The 23,164-nt window shown below is 41.5% G+C and overlaps 1 protein-coding gene across 2 annotated transcripts in view; it reads left to right on the forward strand.

Moving 5' to 3' along the window:
• ttbk2a (tau tubulin kinase 2a) overlaps nt 1–23,164 on the forward strand; it is a 64,774-nt gene that overhangs the window by 36,304 nt on the left and 5,306 nt on the right. The window contains exons 12-15 of one of the 2 annotated variants that reach the window (XM_057859114.1): nt 24–235; nt 691–1,234; nt 10,648–10,962; nt 18,197–18,894. In XM_057859114.1, the coding sequence (XP_057715097.1) occupies nt 24–235; nt 691–1,234; nt 10,648–10,962; nt 18,197–18,894 (1,769 nt within the window). The remainder of the gene's footprint in view (nt 1–23; nt 236–690; nt 1,235–10,647; nt 10,963–18,196; nt 18,895–23,164) is intronic. The other variant, XM_057859116.1, reaches the window with a different exon arrangement.

The following is a 23,164-nucleotide window of genomic DNA, read 5'->3' on the forward strand; positions in this document are numbered from 1 at the left end:
GTACATTTTGACTTGATGACCAGGCTGCCACCGAAGAGGAGCAGAGCAACCCACAAGGCAACCAAGGCCACCAAAGCCCATACGGAGGTCCCAGCCTGGGCTCACCTGTCAAAATGTCATCAGAGGAGCGTGAGGGTCCTCTGCTCAGGAAGCTGCGCAACATCCATAGTTTTGAGTTAGAGAAGAGACTTGGTTTGGAGTCCAAACCCAATCCCGAACGTTTCACAGAGGCCTGGTAAGTGATCAGGAAACCCTCACTTGAAAGTGTTATTTGGTTTGGAGACTTACTTTGAAACACTGAAGCAAATTACTGTAGGGAACACTTTTTTTGTTGTTTTTTTTTTTGCAGTTGAAATGAGTAGTTTTGTGCATATAGTAACCAACACAGTAAGTGTGGAGAAAATAATTAGATAAAAACTGTTGTTTTGGATTCCACACTCAAAAATGAGGAAATTAATTCATTGCCATTGACAGGAATAGACGTAAAATTCATTTGTTATGGAAACATCACTGCAGCAACCTTCCAGTCAAAATGTATTGGATATTATCTATCACTGTCAGTGTCAGCCAATCAGGGTCGTCTTATATTCGGGCCAATACGATATATATATTAAAAAAAAAAAAAAAAAAAGAAGGCAAATTGTATTGAACAAATTGCACTATATGAACCAACTCTCTTTATCCTTTTAGTCTCACAAAGCAGACACTCAGCAGCAGCCAGCAACAGCGCCAAGAGAGCGAGGACGCGGCCGAGGGGGTCGCCATTATCCCAGTAAACCAGGCTACTGGAGAACGTCGTGAGCGGGTGTGGCACTACGACGAAGAGTTCCTTTCCAACGGCGGCGGGGGGTCTCCCAAAGCGCCGTCCCCTGCCTCTCCGGAGCACGGCGACGGGGCAGCAAGCAGCGGGGGGTTCGTAGCCCTCAACCTCAGCTCGGGCCGGCAGGACGTAGACTCCCGGGACTGGGTTCTAGTGGAGCGGCCCGGGACCAAGGCCAGTTCCAGCCCTTCGGAAGAAGAGGTGGAAGAGGAGGCGGATGTCCTACAGGAACCCGGGGTGGACCGTGGCGTGCCAAGCCCTGCTTCTGGGAAAGCAAAGCTGGACAGCTTGGCTTCCTCGAAAGGGAGCACGAAATCTGACAAGCTGGAGCTCAGCGTGGGACCAGCTGAGGCCCTGCCGCCCGTCACCCCCACCAGCCCTGCGGAAGCTCTAACCGAGGGGGTCCTCACCCAGGTAAGTGCTCGTGTGTAGTGATTTCGCTCAATGTTTTTTTAACTGTTCAAAACCTGCCAAGTTGGTGTTCCAAGCTATCGGTGCACATTTCTGGCAACTCTGCTGTAGTGACAAATGATAAGCTTAGATAGATGTCAGTGTTTCCCAACCCAAGGCATACAGTATATGGTTGCTGTTAGTGGGAGTCCTCTTTTACCATTGTTTTTTAAGGGGGAAAAAACAACAACTTGAGGCTAAGAGCATCAATTGCTTAAAGGGAAAGCCAACACCTAGTATAAATTCATGTAAAAGACGGTTGTTCAAAACCTTTACATGCAAATGGGGACTTTATTTTCTCCATTATCAGAAGTCTGATAATGTAATGTTTAAACAAAAAAATGACTATTTGAGATTGTGACAATGATAATTGCATTGGCTAATATGCAAATTTTAAGAATTTGTACTGTTATATATTCCTCAAAATATTTTCAACAATTTTTTAAAAACATCTCGCACCTACTTGGGCATCGAACCAAAATATTGATTTGGAAAGAATGTACAGTATATCGGGCAAAGGAGGATTCCACCTGACAGTGAAAATTTTTACAAATATAGAAATCTCTTAAGAGGAAAAACTGCATAAAGGGTTTAAGTCTGGGGACTGAATATATTTGACTTCTTTGCACTCATGAACTCCTTGATTCATTGGTTGCCATTGATGGCGACAGACATTCGATCTATTTGAACTGGGAGGGTCCGGCAGCGATCTAACAATTAAATATACCACCTACAAACTCTGACAACGAGTACTTTAAAAATGATTTGAATTGTCTTCAATTTTCATGACATAACCTTATATTAATTACCCTTACATTTTAACAGGTATTTGTAAACATTTTTTTATTCACGCCATACATTGATATGTAGGGATGTCCCCGATCTGATCACTTTATTGGAATCGGGCCAATCTCGCCAATTTTCAGAGGATTGGAATCGGCTGAAAAAGATCGGGTTTATAATTTAACACTAGAAGTCCCAGAGAATTCTGTACTCCTAATAGTCCCAAGCAATGGCCGATTTTGCCTCTACCCAGGAAAAACCCAGAGGTGGCCAAAATGACCCAAGTGCTTTTGAATTGGAAAGTCATTGTCCGACAGACAAGAGCCGTTCATATATGAAAATATTAGAAGTATTTGTCTTGGGGAAAGGCCGATTCGGCCTTTGCTGGGTTTTTAGTGTTAAAAATATGTACGTATTTTTTTAAAGGGCTAAAAAGTAACAAAATAATCTAGAAGTACAATGGCATTGCCAAAAGAAACAAAATATATACGTTTTATACTCTGCAACACTCCTGGAAAAAGCTGAGGAGGATATACTGTAAACAGTACAGTACTGTAACATGTTAGGAACATTTTTTATTAACATTTTTTCGGTATCAGGTTGGGACTAAAATCAGGTGACTCAGACTCGGGTGCAAAACAGTGCTGTTTTTGGCAGCCATTTAAAATTTTGTCTTAGTCATTTGGACGAGAATGATGTCTTAGTCATATTTTAGTAATTTCAAAATGTGTTCGTCTTCCGTCTCGTTTTAGTCAAAGAAAATTTCGTTTAGTTTTAGTAGACAATTCTCAAAATATTTTTGTCTATAAACTTCAAAGGTTTGAGTCCATGAAGAAATGAATAAAAGGTTTCCAACAATTCCGAATGAACATTACATGACAGATCAGCACATACAGTGGGGCAAATAAGTATTTAGTCAGCCACCAATTGTGCAAGTTCTCCTACTTGAAAAGATTCGAGAGGCCTGTAATTGTCAACATGGGTAAATCTCAACTGGAAAAAAAAAAAACAGAAAATCACATTGTTTGATTTTTAAAGCATTTATTTCCAAATTAGAGTGGAAAATAAGTATTTGGTCACCTACAAACAAGCAAGATTTCTGGCTGTCAAAGAGGTCTAACTTCTTCTAACGAGGTCTAACGAGGCTCCACTCGTTACCTGTATTAATGGAACCTGTTTTAACTCATTATCGGTATAAAAGACACCTGTCTACAATCTCAGTCAGTTACACTCCAAACTCCACTATGGCCAAGACCAAAGAGCTGTCGAAGGACACCAGAGACAAAATTGTAGACCTGCACCAGGCTGGGAAGACTGAATCTGCAATAGGTAAAACGCTTGGTGTAAAGAAATCAACTGTGGGAGCAATTATTAGAAAATGGAAGACATACAAGACCACTGATAATCTCCCTCGATCTGGGACTCCATGCAAGATCTCACCCCGTGGCGTTAAAATGATAACAACGGTGAGCAAAAATCCCAGAACCACACGGGGGGACCTACTGAAAGACCTACAGAGAGCTGGGACCACAGTAACAAAGGCTACTATCAGTAACACAATGCGCCACCAGGGACTCAAATCCTGCACTGCCAGACGTGTCCCCCTGCTGAAGAAAGTACATGTCCAGGCCTGTCTGCGGTTGGCTAGAGGGCATTTGGATGATCCAGAAGAGGATTGGGAGGATGTTATGGTCAGATGAAACCAAAATAGAACTTTTTGGTAGAAACACTGGTTCTTGTGTTTGGAGGAGAAAGAATACTGAATTGCATCCGAAGAACACCATACCCACTCTGAAGCATGTGGGTGGAAACATCACGCTTTGGGGCTGTTTTTCTGCAAAGGGACCAGGACGATTGATCTGTATAAAGGAAAGAATGAATGGGGCCATGTATCGAGATATTTTGAGTGAAAATCTCCTTCCATCAGCAAGGGCATTGAAGATGAGACGTGGCTGGGTCTTTCAGCATGACAATGATCCCAAACACACAGCCTGGGCAACAAAGGAGTGGCTTCGTAAGAAGCATTTCAAGGTCCTGGAGTGGCCTAGCCAGTCTCCAGATCTCAACCCTATAGAAAATCTGTGGAGGGAGTTGAAAGTCCGTGATGCCCAACGACAGCCCCTAAACATCACTGCTTTAAAGGAGATCTGCTAGGAGGAATGGGCCAAAATACCAGCAACAGTGTGTGAAAAGCTTGTGAAGAGTTACAGAAAACGTTTAGCCTCCGTTATTCCCAACAAAGGGTACATAACAAAGTATTGAGATGAACTTTTGGTGTTGGCCAAATACGTATTTTCCACCATTATTTGCAAATAAATTCTTTAAAAATCAAACAATGTGATTTTCAGGGTTTTTTTTCCACATTCTGTCTGTCATGGAAGAGGTTTACCCGTGTTGACAATTACAGGCCTCTCTAATATTTTCAAGTGGGAGAACTTGCACAATTAGTGGTTGACTAAATACTTATTTGCGCCACTGTAACTGTAGTCTACAAGGACATCACCATTTTCATGATGATAATACACACTCAGCAGGAAAACACATTATTTACTTTTAATTTTTAATTTTTTAAATTTTAATTAAACTCACCTGGACGCCGCGAACGGTATGTAAAATGTTTTCCAGGAGTTTAAGACACAGACACCAAACACTGCCTAATATGTTGTAACTACACATAAAATAAGAAAATATCACACATTGTGAATTTATGACGGAAACTATGGCGAATTTTTATCCGTTCTCATGTCGTCAGATGACATCTGGCATCCATCTCGTTATGTTTCAGTTTCCTATAGAGCTGGGAATCTTTGGGCACCTAACGATTCGATTACGATTATGATTCAGAGGCTCAGATTCGATTATAAAACGATTATTGATGCACCCCCCCCCCCCTTTTTTTTTGTACATTAGTTCCAAAATTGTTCCAAAATCCTCTCAGGCTAAACCAAACTACTATTTCAGTATCAAGTTAACATATAAGAGTAAACAAATATACAAAAATAACAGTAAATAAAAAACTCCAGTCCCCATTCGGTATCAGCAGCTTTAAACTACATTCAATTAATTTAATGTTGTGAATCAACTGTTACAGTTGTTAAATTGCTCCCGTTATTCCATAATTTCCCTTCTGTCTACTTTTGTCTAAGTTTTAAAACTATTTCATCATTTAAAGATAGATTCAATACAAGATTCTGCCGATTTAGGAGTATTTTAGATAAAAAGTTAATTAGGTTTGCTACAACAGAGCCTTCAAGAGAGGTCTACTGCTTTAAGATGGCGGCTGTTTACTTACGCCGGAAAGTCTTGTCACTTCGCATCTCTGTTCAATAATACATGTTCTAACACCGACGTCGCCTGTCATTTGCATCTAGTTGTACATATATATGATATCTACTGTAGCTGTATGTTTGTAGCAACTAGCAACTGGGCGTTGTTTGTAGCGGCTGTCAGCCGCAGTCAGGTATGATTGTTTTTTTATCTCGCGGCATGAGTTGAACATGATATTTACTCTCGGTCCGTTCCTCATTGCTTCCCAAAGACCGCGCTGACTGTGTTTTACTTCCGCTTTACCTGGTATAATTCAATAATTGGAATTTGGATATTTGTGAATCGTTCTCGAACCTTCCACGGCCGAATCGCGAATAATCTAAGAATCGGAAATTTCGCACGCCTCTAGTCTCCTAAAACATGTTTTCAGCGCGTCATCGTCATGAAAAAATTGTTCGTTCACGAAATATTTTTGTTATCGTCATCGTTGACGAAAACAACACTGGTGTGAAAATATACGATCGGGACATCCCTACTGGTTTGCTAAACTTTTCACAACATAGTCAAAAATGTTCTTCGTGTATGTGTGCGGTGACTTATTCTCAACAATCAAATGCAATCAAATCACCGGTATCTATTTCCTTTCATGGGCAATGGTTTAAGACGAGTTGGACATTATTTGAAGTATTTAATTGGTCATAATTTGGAATGAATTTAGGGTTTTATCAATTATTAAAGGAGATTGCAGGATCACAGTGGTTGGGAATCGCTGCTTTTTTTTGGATGAATATGACACTTGATCCCCTTTTCTAATCCGTTTACAGCATGGCTAGCTTTTGGCTTTGTGTTGCAAATATCATGCTTCATTTGATTTGAACTTTCTTTTGCAAATGACTAAGTTTGTTGACTTTAAATAGGAAAATTTACGATTAGGGATGGGCATTTGTCAAATTTCTGTGATTGAATGATGAAAAATTACCAATTATATGTTGGAATCTTAACCGAAATAACTAAGCCAATTATTATTCTTCTATCTTGATCCCCATCCCTAATCACGATCAATTTATAAGTCCTGCTCAGCCTATGGCTCCGGAATAATTGCTGCGCAAACTCCATCCCCCAATTTCCCTGATGTTCACATGAAAAAAAAAGATGAAAGGTGCTCCTGATACAACCTGGAAAGTTCTTGGATTAACTCCACACCTCCATTCCTTGAAAATCACACAACTTCGGGAAATATAGAAAAATGCTGGAATTGGCGTGTCCGCTTTGTCCTTCCCATTGCATTACTGGTACCATTTGCACCTGGGTGTCAAACATTGTAATTGTATAGTTTCCAATGGAGGGCCATTAGGACTGCCAACTAAATAGACAACTATTTTGATAGTTGAGGAATTGTTGGAAAAAAAAATATTGAGTCTCCTAATGGCAAACATTTTTAAACTATTTTTTTAAAAAGAAAAAAAAAACAGTACATACACTGCTGGCCAAAAGTATTGGTACCCCTGCAATTTTGTCAGATAATGCTCAATTTCTACCAGAAAATGATTGCAATTACAAATGTTTTGGTAGTATTATCTTCATTTATTTTGCTTGCAATGAAAAAACACAAAAGAGAATGGAAAAAAAATTAAATCGTTATCATTTTACACAAAACTACAAAAACGGGCCGGACAAAAGTATTGGCGCCCTCAGCCTAATACTTGATAGCACAACCTTTAGACAAAATAACTGTGAACAACCGCTTCTGGTATCCATCACTGAGTTTCTTACAATGCTCTGCTGGAATTTTAGACCAATCGTCTTTGGCCAACTGCTCCAGGTCTCTGAGATTTTATTGGTGCCTTCTCCAAACTGCCATTTTCAGATCTCTCCACAGGTGTTCTCAGGGATTCAGGTCATTGCTGGCCACTTTAGAAGTCTCCAGTGCGTTCTCTCAATCCATTTTCTAGTGCGTTTTGAAGTGTATTTTGGGTCATTGTCCTGCTGGAAGACCCATGACCTCTGAGGAAGACCCAGCTTTCCCACACTGGGCCCTACATTATGCTGCAAAATTTGTTGGTAGTCTTCAAACTTCATAATGCCATGCACACGGTCAAGCAGTCCAGTGCCAGAGGTAGCAAATCAACCCAAAAACATCAGGGAAACTCCGCCATGTATGACTGTGGGGACCGTGTACTTTTCTTTGAAGGCCTCAGTTTTTTTCCTGTGAACTACATGTTGAAGCCTTTTCCCAAAAAGCTCTACTTTTGTCTCATCTGACCAGAGAACATTCTTCCAAAACGTTTTTGGCTTTCTCAGGTAAATTTTGGCAAACTCCAACTTGGCTTTTGTATGTCTCTGGGTCAGAAGTGGGGTCTTCCTGGGTATCCTACCATAGAGTTAGCCTGGTACTCCAGACTCACCGCTGTTCCAGCTATTGAGTCTGGCCACCATTAAGCGGATAAAATTTCCAAAATCAGCGACGGGCAGGACTAGGGACTTGCGCGCGGAAGTAAACATACGAGGGGAGCGGAGTTTATTCAACATGGCTAGCGCGAGACAGACTGTTGTCAATGACTTGTGTCGATGTGTTTTTGGTAATTTAAAACGGATTTTGCCGTGGATTGAAAAATATTCTCGGCTCTCCTGTTCGCCATCTGTGTTGTTGTGGAGACGACTTCTGACGCGGAAGAGTGACGTTGCTCGTTAAGAACACGTCACACAAATAAACGAATCTGATTTGTCGATTGATTTTGTACTTGCTCGAGAGGCCGTTAATGGGCTATTCTCTCAGTGTTTGAAAAACACAGGGAGAACAGTCTGGCCGTGCCAGGCAACCATAGAGTCCCTTTTCCTTCAGATGCCGACGGATCGTACAGGTTGATACTATTGTACCCTCAGACCACGGGACAGCTTGAACTTGTTTGGATGTTAGTCGAAGTTCCTTATCCACTATCCACACAATCTTTCGTTGAAATCTCTCATCACTTTTTTTTCCCGTACACATCTAGGGAGGTTAGCCACAGTGCCATGGGCTTTACACTTATTGATGACACTGCGCATGGTAGACACAGGAACATTCAAGTCTTTGGAGATTGACTTGTAGCCTTGAGATTGCCCATGCTTCCTCACAATTTTGCCTCTCAAGTCCTCAGAGTTCTTTGGTCTTCTTTCTTTTCTCCATGCTCAATGTGGTACACACAAGGACAGAGGTTGAGTCAGTGTTAATCCATTTTAACTGGCTGCAAGTGTGATTTAGTTATTGCCACCACCTGTTATGTGCCACATGTACAGTAAGTAACAGGTGCTGTTAATTACACAAATTAGAGAATCATCACATGATTTGTCAAAGGGTGCCAATAGACCCCACTCACCAACGTCACACAATGACGTGTCGCTGTATCCGGCCGCCATATTGTCCGTCATTGTTCATCCGTATTCTCAATGGTTTCAATTTGTCGTGCACTTTATAGTGCAATTCATGGAAGCCCCGGTGCTTTCAGACGCTGTAAACTCATTGGATGCGTTGCATAAAAGGCGTTATGTGGAAAAGCTTCAGTCTATCCATTCGCCAGATCCATATTTGATGCCTAAATCGATATTTTTCGACCCGCTGTCTTCGCCGTCTCTGCCTGACATCTGCTACCCTGATATCTACAACTATCTTTTCCACAGAAACTCAGCCTATTCTCACGAAACTTTGAAAAACTTAAAGAGCAGCATTCTAACCAACATTACCCCGTGAGACCCTTTACTTCCAATTTTCTAAAATGGCGACAATCAATACAAAAAAAAGTTGACTGCGAAGGCCGATGCTTCAAGGATAGGTGGATATTGGACTATTTCTTCAATAAAATACGCAACAACTGTGTCTGTCTCATTTGCAAAGAGACAGTCGCTGTTTTCAAAGAGTTCGATGTGACGTGATATTACCACACAAGACACGCTGACATGTACAACATTACAAGGAAGATACGCAGCTAGAAATTATAGCAACTTGAAGCTAGTTTGATTTCACAGCAGCAGTATTTCACAAGAGCCCAAGTGTCGAAAGAGAACGCCACAAAGGCGAGATTGTTGAAATTATTAATTAAAAAAAAAAAAATAAAGCAAATGTGACACACAGAAGGGCTTACTAAAATTTGTTTAAATATATTGTTCTACGTAAATCAGCCAAGGTAGCCCCCCACATTTTTACCACACCAAATCTGGCCCCCTTTGCAAAAACTTTGGACACCCCTGTTTAACTGATGATCCGGAGACGAGGCCAGCTTCTTTCACTTGGTACCAGCTAAATATTATTCAAAAAATAATGATGGCGGAAGAAATAAACATCTTGAATTTGAAACTGTATGTTGTCTGCAATTAGCCTCGCAATCATCTTAATTGTGGTTGTCGGCCCCAAACCTTCTAAATATATATCAAATGCATCTTACCAGATATAAAATGACTACTACATAATCTGTGGTGATCGTTTGGTGCCCAGTTTTCTCGTCGAACTGCAGCAGTCCATCTCGCTCTCCTCTCCGGGTCTCTCGGAATACGGTAGAACTTCAAGTCTCTCCGTCTATCTTCTTTGTTACTGCAACCAACCGCCACACACGCCTTCACCATTTTGATTATTAATGTTAACGAGCAGAAAAACACGCCATAATAGGAGGAATTTACTTAGCGGTAATGCGTAAACAGGACGAGCTGACGGACAATATGGCGCGGAGGCGTGGTTGTGACGTCATGTGAGTGGGGTCCATACTTTTGTCCGGCCCATTTTTGGAGTTTTGTGTAAAATGATTATGATTTAATTTTCTTTTCCGTTCTCTTTTGTGATTTTTCATTGCAAGCAAAATAAATGAAACTATTACTACCAAAGCATTTGTAATTGCAATCAATTTCTGGGAGAAATTGAGCATTATCTGACGGAATTGCAGGGGTGCCAATACTTTTGGCCAGCAGTGTAGTCTGTGATTTACTATCACGGGGCACACAAAATGTGGCAGGATTTGGCCCCTGAGCTGTCAGTTGGACACCTATCATTTACATAGTCCAGTTCCATGTAAAAAGGTGTCAAAACTAAAATTTTCCTATGAGTGTAAAGACGCTCTTTTATTACTAATACCGCCTAAGAAATAATTGCTGAGTCAACATCCATTCCTCACTCCAATGGCAGAAAATAGCTGGGTAGACTTTTTCTTCCTCCACTGAGTCCATTCCTTGTCAGTCCTATTGTACAAGAAGTTCAATTAAAAAAAGTCTAGTTTTTTTTCCAGTCAGCTAAAAGGGGGCTCTGATTCCAACTTCCTGGGTTGTTTCACTGCCCCTCCTCTTTTCCCCTTCCCCTCTCTTAGCACCCCACCTCTCCTCCATCCCTGCCCGAGGAAGCGGCCGCCCGGACCTTTGGCCCCATCCCTCTGCGTTCCCCCAGCCCTCACACCCTCCTCAGCACCCTGTCGGACCCTCTCCACCAGCACCACCCGCTGGCCATGAGGCGTAGCCAATCTGCTGACCAGCACCGGGACCGCCCTCCGTCTTCCTTTTCTTGCCACGCCTCCTTAACGCTTCCACCCAGGCCCTCAGCCAGTCGCAGGAAACTACCTGCCATCCCGGCCGGCGCCGCCAACTTCCCCTCTGTCATACGTATAACCAGGGCCCAGCTGCAGCAGGTGACCAGCCCCTCACAGCGGAACCTCTAAAGTCTAACACAAGAAAACCTTTGTGACCCCTTTTAAAAGAAATGTCGCAAAAATCCAAACATGAATACTTAATCCTGCATGTATTGAGGAACTGGTCCATTTTTTTTCATTGATGGACAAAAATAATTGACAAAAAGCGAGATAGAATGTAACATTTACAACATCTGTGCTAGCAACAGCCGCCAGTGCACTTCACTTTATTGAACAAACCAAACATGTATTTAGCATTCATACACAAGCTACGAATGACACCCAGTCAATAACGCGGCATGCCGACAGTTAACAGTAAATGAACTCTCCACACTCATTGGCTCATGTCACTCAAAGCCCCGCCTTTTAAAGCAATACATACTGGAAGGTCACTGCAACAGTAGGACTACATCACATCCAGGTTGGCCATTTCTACGAAGCCAAAAAGGAGGGCACTGTGGCATTTAATGAGGAAAGAAAAATTGCAACACAAGTATCCTTATGGTATTTACAACATTTGCAAAAGACAACAGTCCAGCACCAACAACTTCTGCCAAGTCTAACGTGGTAAGCGGCTAACCACTAGCATGCTAACACAAACAATCGGATTCAAACTCACCAATTCCCTCTTGTTATTTGTCGCGTTAACAGTGGAAAATAACTCACCTTTGGTGGTGGCGCCTACAACATATCAGATGGGGAGGTAAATAAAACAGCACTTCCCTAAGTGTTTAACATTGTCTACCTTGTACTCATGAACAGTGTCGTTAATCTGACTTTAAAAAAGTCATTAATTACAGTTACAAATTACTTCTCCCAAAAACTAATTGTTTTAGTAACTCAGTTACCTGAATGTAAGAGTAATTAGTTACTTGGCAAAATAACTGGTGTTATTGCGGATATTACGATAACTAGATTGTAACCTTTGCTATGTTTGGAAGTCATGTAACGTTGTGAATCAACCGTTAAAGTGCGTACGACAGGGTAAAAAAAAAGTCTTAAAATTGCATTATTATGTGAATTAGAATCAAAATTTGAGACGATTCGACTATATACAACAATTTGGCAAAGTGCAGATGACGAGAAATTAGTCTTTTAATCCGCCGTTTAGCCACGCCTACCATTATAGGGCTCTAGCGTCCCCAACAAGAGGATGATGTCGGCAGGGTCATGGTTTCATCTGATTTAGAATTCAGCCCATTGAGGGGGAATTATTGAGAATGAGGAAAATGTGACGATGAAAGCCGCAAAATCTAAAAAAAAATCTCTACTTCAATATATTTACAGGATATTCTTTTTTTGCAGTATTTTCCCCCAATTGCTAAATAAATGGTATGGTCATGACAAATAAAAGTCTTGTGCTAAATGGAATATGAAATAATAAAAATGCATTTATTCAGTGCGACATGGCAAAATTACTCCATAATGGTCAAAACTGTCGCCTTCACCTTTACTGTCGCACCTCCCGAACTATATTTTATGCCACCTTAGTTAGTCAGGCTTTTGTCATTTCCCTGCCCCGGCTTCGGAGAATGTAAACAAACCAAGAGGCGTGACAGCTAGCTGACATGCTAACCCGAACCGAGTGACGTCTCAAAGTCTTATTTTGACTTTTCGAAGCGAAAAATCACACAAAACTAGCCTGGATCATGTCACACGGTGGTGGGGTTGTCGATTGTCGTCGCTGATCGGCAACCCGCCCAGCGGCGAGCAAGTTACAGCTTGTTTCCCTGCTACGGACAGGAGAGCTCGCCTGGGAAGCAACTGGAGAGTACCGCCGGACAAACCGGCCGACGTCGGAAGAGCGCATAGCTGCCACATGGTCAACATGAATATGGCGTAAAATAATGCTTTACTACATGGAGAAGACATAAACAGAGAGCGGTGGGCAGTTGTTATCCAGCTAATATGGCCAGGATGTGTCTGAGGATAACTTTTCTACATTTCCGTCCATGATCAAACGCAAGAAAATAGTCCTTTATTTAAAGAAACTTTGTTGTAGTGGAAAATTTGACAGAACACTGGGCACACAAAGAGGGCAATAAGCTGAGTATAGCGCTCTCCCGGCAGGGGGTTGTGCGACAAGCTGCTGGTCGTCGGCCGAGTGGCATTTTCGGTGAACAATCGGCCACAAAATGAAAGCCAACTCCGTATTAAAACGTGTGCCATGATCCTAGTATTTGACATAATACAAAATACGATGTTTACTCACTTCCTGGTAAGTCCAATGGTCCCACAGTAGTAGGGCTTGCTTTGGCCAATATCCGCGATGAGTGGGAACCTTTTGAAACCCAAAAAGGCTCACACGCCACTCTCCCTGGTGCAGCAACAATTTTCTGCAGCCATTTGGCTGGCCTGATGCAAAAAATAAACAAATTAATCTACAAATTCAGCTGAATCCGCAGTCCATCTGCATGCTATAAAGCGATGCTGTATTGTGAGATGCTGACCCGGGTGACGTCACATTTGCAGTCGTCCTAAACCCGAGACTGAAGCCGGAAGTCACTCATTTTCATGGCGCGATATTCAAAAATTTAATATATAAAACGATTGCACACACATCCGAGCGATCCATTTCATTCAGGAGCATAAGACACAACGTGAAATATGAAATAAACATGCTTTTTGGTGTCATACGCACTTTAAAGTTGTTAAAATTGCTCCCTTTATTGCATTAGTTGCCGTCTGCCTACTGTCGACATGTGAAAGTTTTAAAACTGTTTCATCTTTTAAAGATAGATTCAAGTCAAGGTTTTGCCGATTTAGGAGTATTTTAGATAAAAAGTTACTTAGGTTCGCAAGGAAGGTTCTCTACAACAGAAACTTTCTGAGAAATTTACTGCTTTACGTTGACGGCTGTTTACTAAGGCTGAGTAGTCCATCGTTTCGCATCTAGTTTTCTATATATGTGCTAACGCCGCCGTGTCTGTCATTTCGCATCTAGTTCTATATACAGTATATGTGATATCTACCGTAGCATCATGTGGGCGTAGTTTGTAGGCTATCGGCTACAGTCAGGTATTATTGGAGCCACCTAGCATCGCGTTTGCAACTGCGTCACAACTCCCTTGCCTCCTCCCCACTCCCGCTCTGCCCTCTCGTCTCCGTGAGTCCCTCAGACTTTTCTTGCATCATTCAACCAACGTAATAGCGCATAGTAACGCATGCCTTTACATCCTCAGTAACGGTAATGGCGTTGCAAAGATGAGAAAAGTAATTAATTAGGTTACTCACTACTGAAAAAAAATAACGCCTTATACTCTTAATACGTAATTAACAACACTGCTCATGAACACAATGGAGTGTGTTGCATTCAGGTACAACTCTAAAGAGATGATAAATGAGTGTCCTGCTTCAGGCTGCACCCAACACTGGACAGGTCATTTAGATGAAGGACTGTCCTGCATGAATCTGGATGTATGGCCACCCTAATAATGACCTGCACTACCTATATGTATTTTTTATATACCAAAGCAAAACGTGAACATTTAACTTTGGAGGTTCCGCTCTACATTGCTTTCCATTCAGCTGCACCTCCCACCCCACACAGACACACCGACTATATGCTTTGTTTATTTATTTATTTAGTTTTATTTAAGCTGCTTGTTTTGGCTTCTTTGCCCTGATTTATTGTGCTGAAACCTTGACCACCAGTACATTGGCATGGCTCTAATGTGTTCTTGCGACAAGTGCTCTGAACACACTGTGTGTTTGCGTTTGTGTGTATATAACGTGTACGTGCAGCATGAGTGTACGTTTGGAATGTCGACTCATGACCACAGGTCGCATGGTCTCTTTTTTTTCCAGATCGTCTTTGTGCTCTCCATCTTCCTCTTCCTCTCTCTCTCCCTGTATTTGTTCCTCACCCTCTCTTCACTGAAGCCCCCTGCCAAGTTGCGTGAAACCAAACCTTTCCTGTCCGCCTGTCCCTGGCTTAGCACTCACAAGTTTGACTGACACCATGCCTCATAGCACGTGTTGTGTGTCTGATAATGGTAGCTATGGTACTGCATGCTGTCGTAGACCGACTAATCTCCATTTGTTACCCCACCCACCCTTTATATGTACGGTAAACCCCCACTATTCGCGGGGGGATGGCGACCGAGCACTGCCGCGAATAGTGCAAAACTGCCAGTACTTGACGCCCACCTCAAAAAGGTTTATAAATGCCTAATGATGCCACAAAAAAAAGAGGATAAATCTTTATGTTCATCTGGTGATTAAAGGTAAAGCATTGAGTTTACTATTTTTGGGTCATTCCAGAGTAATGAAAAATTAGCCTCCCACTTTTTTTTTTTTTAATTATCTAATACTGTAATTTTGGACTATAAGGCGCACCTGACTATAAACCGCCACCCACCAAATTTCACACGAAAACTGCATTTGTTCATAGATAAGCCGCACTGGACTATAAGCCGCTGCTGTCCTTGCTGTATTATGGGATACAGTGGGGCAAATAAGTATTTAGTCAACCACCAATTGTGTAACTAGGTTCCACTCGTTACCTGTATTAATGGCACCTGTATTAACTCATTATCGGTATGAAAGAAACCTGTCCACAACCTCAGTCAATCACACTCCAAACTCCACTATGGCCAAGACCAAAGAGCTGCCGAAGGGCACCAGAGACAAAATTGTAGACCTGCACCAGGCTGGGAAGACTGAATCTGCAATAGGTAAAACACTTGGTGTAAAGAAATCAACTGTGGGAGCAGTTATTAGAAAATGGAAGACATACAAGACCACTGATAATCTCCCTCGATCTGGGGCTCAATGCAAGATCTCACCCCGTGGCGTCAAAATGATAACAAGAACGGTGAGCAAAAATCCCAGAACGGGGGGGGACCTAGTGAATAACCTACTGAGAGCTGGGACCACAGTAACAAAGGCTACTATCAGTAACACAATGCGCCGCCAGGGACTCAAATCCTGCACTGCCAGACGTGTCCCCTGCTGAAGCCAGTACACATCCAGGCCCGTCTGAGGTTCGCTAGAGAGCATCTGGATGATCCAGAAGAGGACTGGGAAGAATGTGTTATGGTCAGATGAAACCAAAATAGAACTTTTTTGTAGAAACACAGGTTGTCGTGTTTGGAGGAGAAAGAATACTATATTACATCCGAAGAACACCATATCCACTGTGAAGCATGGGGGTGAAAACATCATGCTTTGGGGCTGTTTTTCTGCAAAGGGACCAGGACGACTGATCTGTGTAAAGGAAAGAATGAATGGGGCCATGTATCGAGAGATTTTGAGTGAAAATCTCCTTCCATCAGCGAGGGCATTGAATATGAGACGTGGCTGGGTATTTCAGCATGACAATGATCCCAAACACACTGCCAGGGCAACAAAAGAGTGGCTTCGTAAGAAGCATTTCAACGTCCTGGAGTGGCCTAGCCAGTCTCCAGATCTCAACCCCATAGAAAATCTGTGGAGGGAGTTGAAAGTCCGTGTTGCCCAGCGACAGCCCCAAAACATCACTGCTCTAGAGGAGATCTGCATGGAGGAATGGGCTAAAATACCAGCAACAGTGTGTGAAAAGCTTGTGAAAAGTTACAGAAAACGTTTGGCCTCTGTTATTGCCAACAAAGGGTACATAACAAAGTATTGAGATGAACTTTTGGTATTGACCAAATACTTATTTTGCCACATGATTTACAAATAAATTATTTAGAAATCAAACAATGTGATTTTCTGTTTTTTTTTTTTTTTTTCAACATTCTGTCTCTCATGGTTAGATACGAGATATTAATGGCTATATTTTGAGTTATTTTGAGGGGAAAGTCCGTGTTGCCCAAATACCAGCAACAGTGTGTTAAAAGCTTGTGAAGAGTTACAGAAAACGTTCAGCCTTCCCAGCCTGGTGCAGGTCTACAATTTTGTCTCTGGTGCCCTTCGACAGCTGTTTGGTCTTGGCCATAGTGGAGTTTGGAGTGTGACTGATTGAGGTTGTAGACAGGTGTCTTTTATACCGATAATGAGTTAAAACAGGTGCCATTAATACAGGTAACGAGTGGAGCCTCGTTAGACCTCGTTAGAAGTTAGACCTCTTTGACAGCCAGAAATCTTGCTTGTTTGTAGGTGACCAAATACTTATTTTCCACTCTAATTTGGTAATAAATTCTTTAAAAATCAAACAATGTGATTTTCTGTTTTTTTTTCCACATTCTGTCTCTCATGGTTGAGATTTTCCCATGTTGACAATTACAGGCCTCTCTAATCTTTTCAAGTAGGAGAACTTGCACAATTGGTGGTTGATTCAATACTTATTTGACCCACTGTATCGATTTTGAATTTAAAAAAAAAAGAAGGATTTTTCTCGTTCCAAACGCACGTCTGAAACTCATGGGGTTCGGTAACTTTAGCAAGGTTAAGAACCACTGCTCCAGACATATATTTTCAAGGCTTCGATTCTCTTTTTTTCTCCTCGATTTGGTTTGAGGATAAGTAAATGTCAGAAACTGCATGTTTTGTATATGTCTGTAGACCAGGGGTGGGCAAACCGGTCCTCGAGGACCGCAGTGGGTCCTGGTCTTTGTTCCAACTGACCCAGCACAGATAGTTTAACCAATGCTGTTTCAGCAGAAATGAGAAGCACCTGACTGCAATCGACTGATTGCACTTGTAAAACAACAGATTGGTGAAAAGGTGTCCTCTTAATGGGTTGCAACAAAAACCCGCACCCACTGCGGCCCTTTGTGGAATTAATTGCCCACCCCTGCTGTAGACTGTTGGAAATTTGAAGATAATGACATGAAATGTCCTCGAATTCTGGAATGACACAGGTATTCACTTTTATGCTCAGGCCAAAGCCTTGACTAATACTGTATTAAAAAAATAGTGCTTGGAGCGCATTCGTGGCATTTGGTGCCACAAAACTACAGTATGTTGGAGGGAGGAGCTTCATTTGAAGAATATAGAAAAACAAGTGCCTAGCTAACATATGTGGCATCTGTAGGCAATTACAAAAAAAATTGGGGGTGTGCCTCAATAACTTGTGGATTACCACTATTCGCGGCAGGGCTTGGTCACTATCCCACGCGAATAGCAGGGGTTCACTGTACTCCAAATTCTTCCTCCTGCATCAGGCTACTTGCTGGAGCACTACAGCACAATTATGTTGTATTCTACCAGCAACTAGTCTTTTACAACAATTCGTCACATATTTTAGGGGTTTAACACTGTATTAACTTTCAATATTTGTTCCTTTTGTCCCCCCGCCGCTCCCCTCCAGCTGACGGCTCAGCGTCCGTCTGGCCTTTCCTCGGCGTCAGGGTCGGACAGCGTCCACCAGCCGGAAAGGCGCGAAGAAGCTGAAGTAGAGCCTACTGTGAAATCCCCAGGGACAGCCACAGAAGCGCCGCCGGTCAACGAGGACCCACCGAGTCCGGCGCCAGGCCGCCGAAGCGACTCCCCTCTCTCACCTCATAGTCTCATTTCACCCAACGGGCACCAATCGCCCACCCAGCCCTGCACTGAGAAAGACAATCCACCTCCAGAAAATGTGGACGGCAACGAGTCCCCCACTGCCCCTCGCCGCCGACAGAGTCGCATCCCTGTGCTGGAACCACCACCCGTAGGTTCGGCCAAAGAGAAGCTATTGCAGAAGAAAGCCAACAACTCAGCCCCACTGCCGTCCCCCTCCGCCTCGCCGTCCCTCTCTGACCGCCGCGCCCCCGCCACCATGGCCTCCCTGGCCAGGGACCCGCTGTCATCCGCCTCGGACCGCTCACAGGAGGAGGACTCGCTGGTGGGCTCCCGTTCGGATCGTCAAGGGGACGCCTCCCTGTCATCCTCCTCAAGCCCGTTGTCCCGTCGGAGCAGGATCCCTCGGCCCGTTCACTTGACTTCATCCGCCGAGCAGCTGGCCACCCAGTTCCTGCCCCGCCCACCTCCTGGAAAGCCGCCATGCCGCAACACGGTGGAGGGCAGGTACTTCAACAAGTTACTCATTCTCCATGAAAATTAATTAACAATTCGGTTCAATGGTCAATTATGGATGTAGCGATCGATCGGGTCCGATCACGTCATTTTCAAAGTATCGGAATCGGCAAAAAAATAGCGGCCATGCCTTTTTTTAATATATTAGGGCTGTCAAAATTATCGCGTTAACGGGCGTTAATTAATTTTTTTAACTAATCATGTTAAAATATTTGACGCAATTAACGCAGATTACCCGCTCAGACAGATTTAAATAACGGTACAGTGAAACACCACTTGTTAATTGTGTTTTATGGAGTTTTGCCGTCCTCTGCTGGCGCTTGGGTTCGACTGATTTTATAGGCTTCAGCCATCCATGAGCATTGTGTAAGTAATTATTGACATCAACAATGGCAGGCTACTAGTTTATTTTTTGATTGAAAATTTTACAAATTTCATTAAAACGAAAACATTGAGGGGTTTTAATATATATAATTTCTATAAATTGTACTAAAATTTTTCTTTTAAGAATTACAAGTCTTTCTATCCATGAATCGCTTGAATAGAATGTAAATAATGTTAATGCCATCTTGTTGATTTATTGTTATAATAAACAAATACAGTCCTTATGTACCGTATGTTGAATGTATATATCCATCTTGTCTTATCTTTCCATTCCAAAAATAATTTACAGAAAAATATGGCTTATTCTATAGATGGTTTGAATTGCGATTAATTGCGATTAATTACGATTAATTAATTTTTAAGCTGTAATGAACTTGACTAAAAATTTTAATCGTTTGACAGCCCTAATATATATATTTTAATTAAATCGTTTTCTAATTGTATTTAACGTTACAAACATAATATGTTACACTCATCCAGAGTCTTAAGTTTAGGTTTAAGGTAGGGTTATCAAATTTATCCCGATAACGGCGGTAAGTAATTTTTTAAAAAATGTATCACGTTAAAATATCTAATGCAATTAATGCATGCGCTGCACGACCCACCCACGCATTGTCGCGATCAATCTGTAATGGAGCCGCCTTACCTATATAGAGAGATAATAGGCAGCATAAAATGAGTCGAGTGAATTTTGGCAGCCTTTGGAGCCTTTTTTTAATTGGCTAAAGCCTTACAATCCCTCTCCCTATGATTGGAAATATCATGGGAAGCAATGTGGGGAAGCAAGGTAGCAATTGATCTTTTTCTTCACACCTTATGTTATTTCCCAACGCAGAGAAGATATATCAATTGGTAGCACTACGCAGAGTCATGGTTCCACTTCCCATCATGCATTTGGGCATGGCTACAGTATCATTTACTGAAAGCTCAACAAATACACTAGATGGCAATATTTAGTCACAATATACAAAGTCACAAGTCTTTCTATCCGTGGATCCCTCTCACAGAAAGAATGTTAATAATGTAAATGCCATCTTGAGGATTTATTGTCATAATATACAAATACAGTACTTACGTATGTTGAATGTATATATTCGTCCGAGTTTTATTTATTTTTTTCTTTATGCATTGCCAAAATGTATATGATCAGGAAAAATTATCGGGAGCAAAAAAAAGCAATCGGATCGGGAAATATCGGGATCGGCAGATACTCAAACTAAAACGATCGGGATCGGATCGGGAGCAAAAAAACATGATCGGAACAACCCTAGTAGTAGGTTTAGTAATCGAATACTCTACTGAAAATTTCATCGATTAATCGAGTAGTCGGATAAAACATTTTTTTTTAGGTAAAGAGCAATTATAAATATACATGAGAAAACAAGACATTTCACCTACAACCCCTAGCAAAAAGTATGGAATCACCAGTCTCGGACGAGCACTCACTCAGACATTTTATCATGTAGAACAAACTCAGATAAAACGCTTGAAAAAATAATGAATTACCGTATTGGCCTGAATATAAGACGGCCCTGATTATAAGATGACCCCCTCGTTTTCAAGACTCAAGTTTGAAAAAAGACTTTTTGACCACCATATTAAATTTTATACAAAAAATAATTACCGTACATCTGAAACAAATTATTATGACAATATATTTGAGAGAAAAAGCATTATATTTTGCCTCATTCAAATCTTAATATCTGAACATTTGAATATGTAAGCCAAAGTGCAATCACATTCGTATATGAATGGCTTCTGGTTTTTTAAATGTAAATAAACCAATCTATTGTGATAAAACCACAAAATTGCAATAACTGCATTAACCATCAAAGTGAAGTCTAACTGTAAATGTAGTCTTGAAACAAATCTGAATAAGGAAAAACATTGCAATAAAATAATGCAAACTGGTTAAACTTTAGAGTAGCTGAGATCTGTCATGACAGAACATTGCTGCAATGATATCTGGCGCCATCGAGCGTCGTGAATGGGTATAATATCTAGACTGAGAATATAAGACAACCCCCACTTTTTCAGTCTTATTTAAATGCAAAAATCACCGTCTTATATTCGGGCCAATACAGTACTTCAAAAGTGCAACTCTTTAGCATTCAGAAAAACTAAAAGAAATGAATAAAAAACATTGTGGTGCTCAGTAAATGTTAATTTTATAGAGCAAGTGCAGGGAAATATATACATGGAATCACTCTATTCTGAGCAAAAAATATGGACTCATGAGACACAAACAAAGAAATAACAATCAAAACACATCTCTAGTATATAGTAGCACCACCTCTGGATTTTATGACAGCTTGCAGTCTCTGAGGCATGGACTTGATCAGTATTTTTCATCAATTTGGTGCCAACTCCTTTTGATTGCAGTTGCCAGATCATCCTTGCAGGTCGGAGCTTTGCTGTGGACCATTGTTTTCAATTTCTACCGGGTAATCAATAGGGTTGAGATCCGGGCAATTTGCAGGCCATGACATTGCCTGGATGAGTCTTTCTAGAAGGAATGCTTTAACAGTTTTAGCTCTGTGGCATGATGCATTGTCATCTTGGAAAATGACAAACATATTTTCAATTGAAGGGAGAAGAAAGCTGTTTAAAATTTCAACGTAAACTTGTGCATTTATTGAAGATTTAAGCACAGCCATCTCCCCAGTGCCTTTGCCTGACATGCAGCCCCATATCATCAAGGACTGAGGGAATTTTGATGACGTCTTCTGGCAGTCATCTACTGTTTGTAAATCTCAATGGAACAGCACCAAACAAAAGTTCCAGCATCATCACCTTGTCAAGAGTCAAGAATCTGCATTTGACAAGGTGTCAAGAGTCAAGAATCTGCATTGGATAATTAACATTTACTGACCACCACAATGTTTTTTATTCATTTGTTTTAGTGTTTCTGAATGCTAAAGAGTTGCACTTCTGAACTAAGCTTTTTATCTGAGTTTCTTCTACATGATAAAATGTCTGAGTGAGTGCTCGTCCGAGACTGGTGATTCCATACTTTTTCCCCACATTGCTTCCCATGATATTTCTAATCGTAGGGAGAGGGATTGTAAGGCTTTAGCCAATTAAAAAAAGGCTCCAAAGGCTGCCAAAATTCACTCTACTCGTTTTACGCTGCCTTTTATCTGTCTATATAGGTAAAACAGCGCCATTATAGATTGAGCACGGCAATGCGTGAGTGGGTCGTGCAGTGCATGCATTAATTGCGTTAAATATTTTACCGTGATACATTTTTTAAAAAATTGATTACCGCCCTTATCGGGATAAATTTGATAACCCTACCTTAGGCCTAAACTAAAGACTCTGGATGAGTGTAACATATTATGTCTGTAACGTTAAATACAATTAGAAAACGATTAAATTAAAATATATATATATGTTTTTAAAAAAGGCATGGCCGATATTTTTTTGCCGATTCCGATACTTTGAAAATGACATGATCGGACCCTATCGATTGGGACGCCCATCGATCGGGACATCTCTACTGATGACGTAAATAATATGACGAAAAGCGGGAAACAAACATCGCAATTATCAACATGGCAAACTGGAAATAGCTTAATTAAACTAAAAAAATGAAATTGCTACTGGATCATAAAGCCGAGGAATAGAGTCCATCGTCCATCTTTGGAAATGTTTGGTTTATTTTGTTGCCGATGCCGACCAAAAATGACGTCACGTCCAATCGCGTCAGCAGTCCTCCCCGCTCAGAGAGCGTGTAGTCAGCAACATGGGACAAGTCTGTGAACGTGTCCTGCCCGGGTTATTCCTGGGATATCTCCCGATGTCTGAAAGCCATGACATGATGAAATTTCGTGTCACCTTACACAGGAATTTACCGGGATATAAGACTAAAGGGGCC

The sequence above is a fragment of the Corythoichthys intestinalis genome, chromosome 15 (genome assembly GCF_030265065.1).
Source record: "Corythoichthys intestinalis isolate RoL2023-P3 chromosome 15, ASM3026506v1, whole genome shotgun sequence".
In the NCBI taxonomy this organism is placed as follows: Eukaryota; Metazoa; Chordata; class Actinopteri; order Syngnathiformes; family Syngnathidae; genus Corythoichthys; species Corythoichthys intestinalis.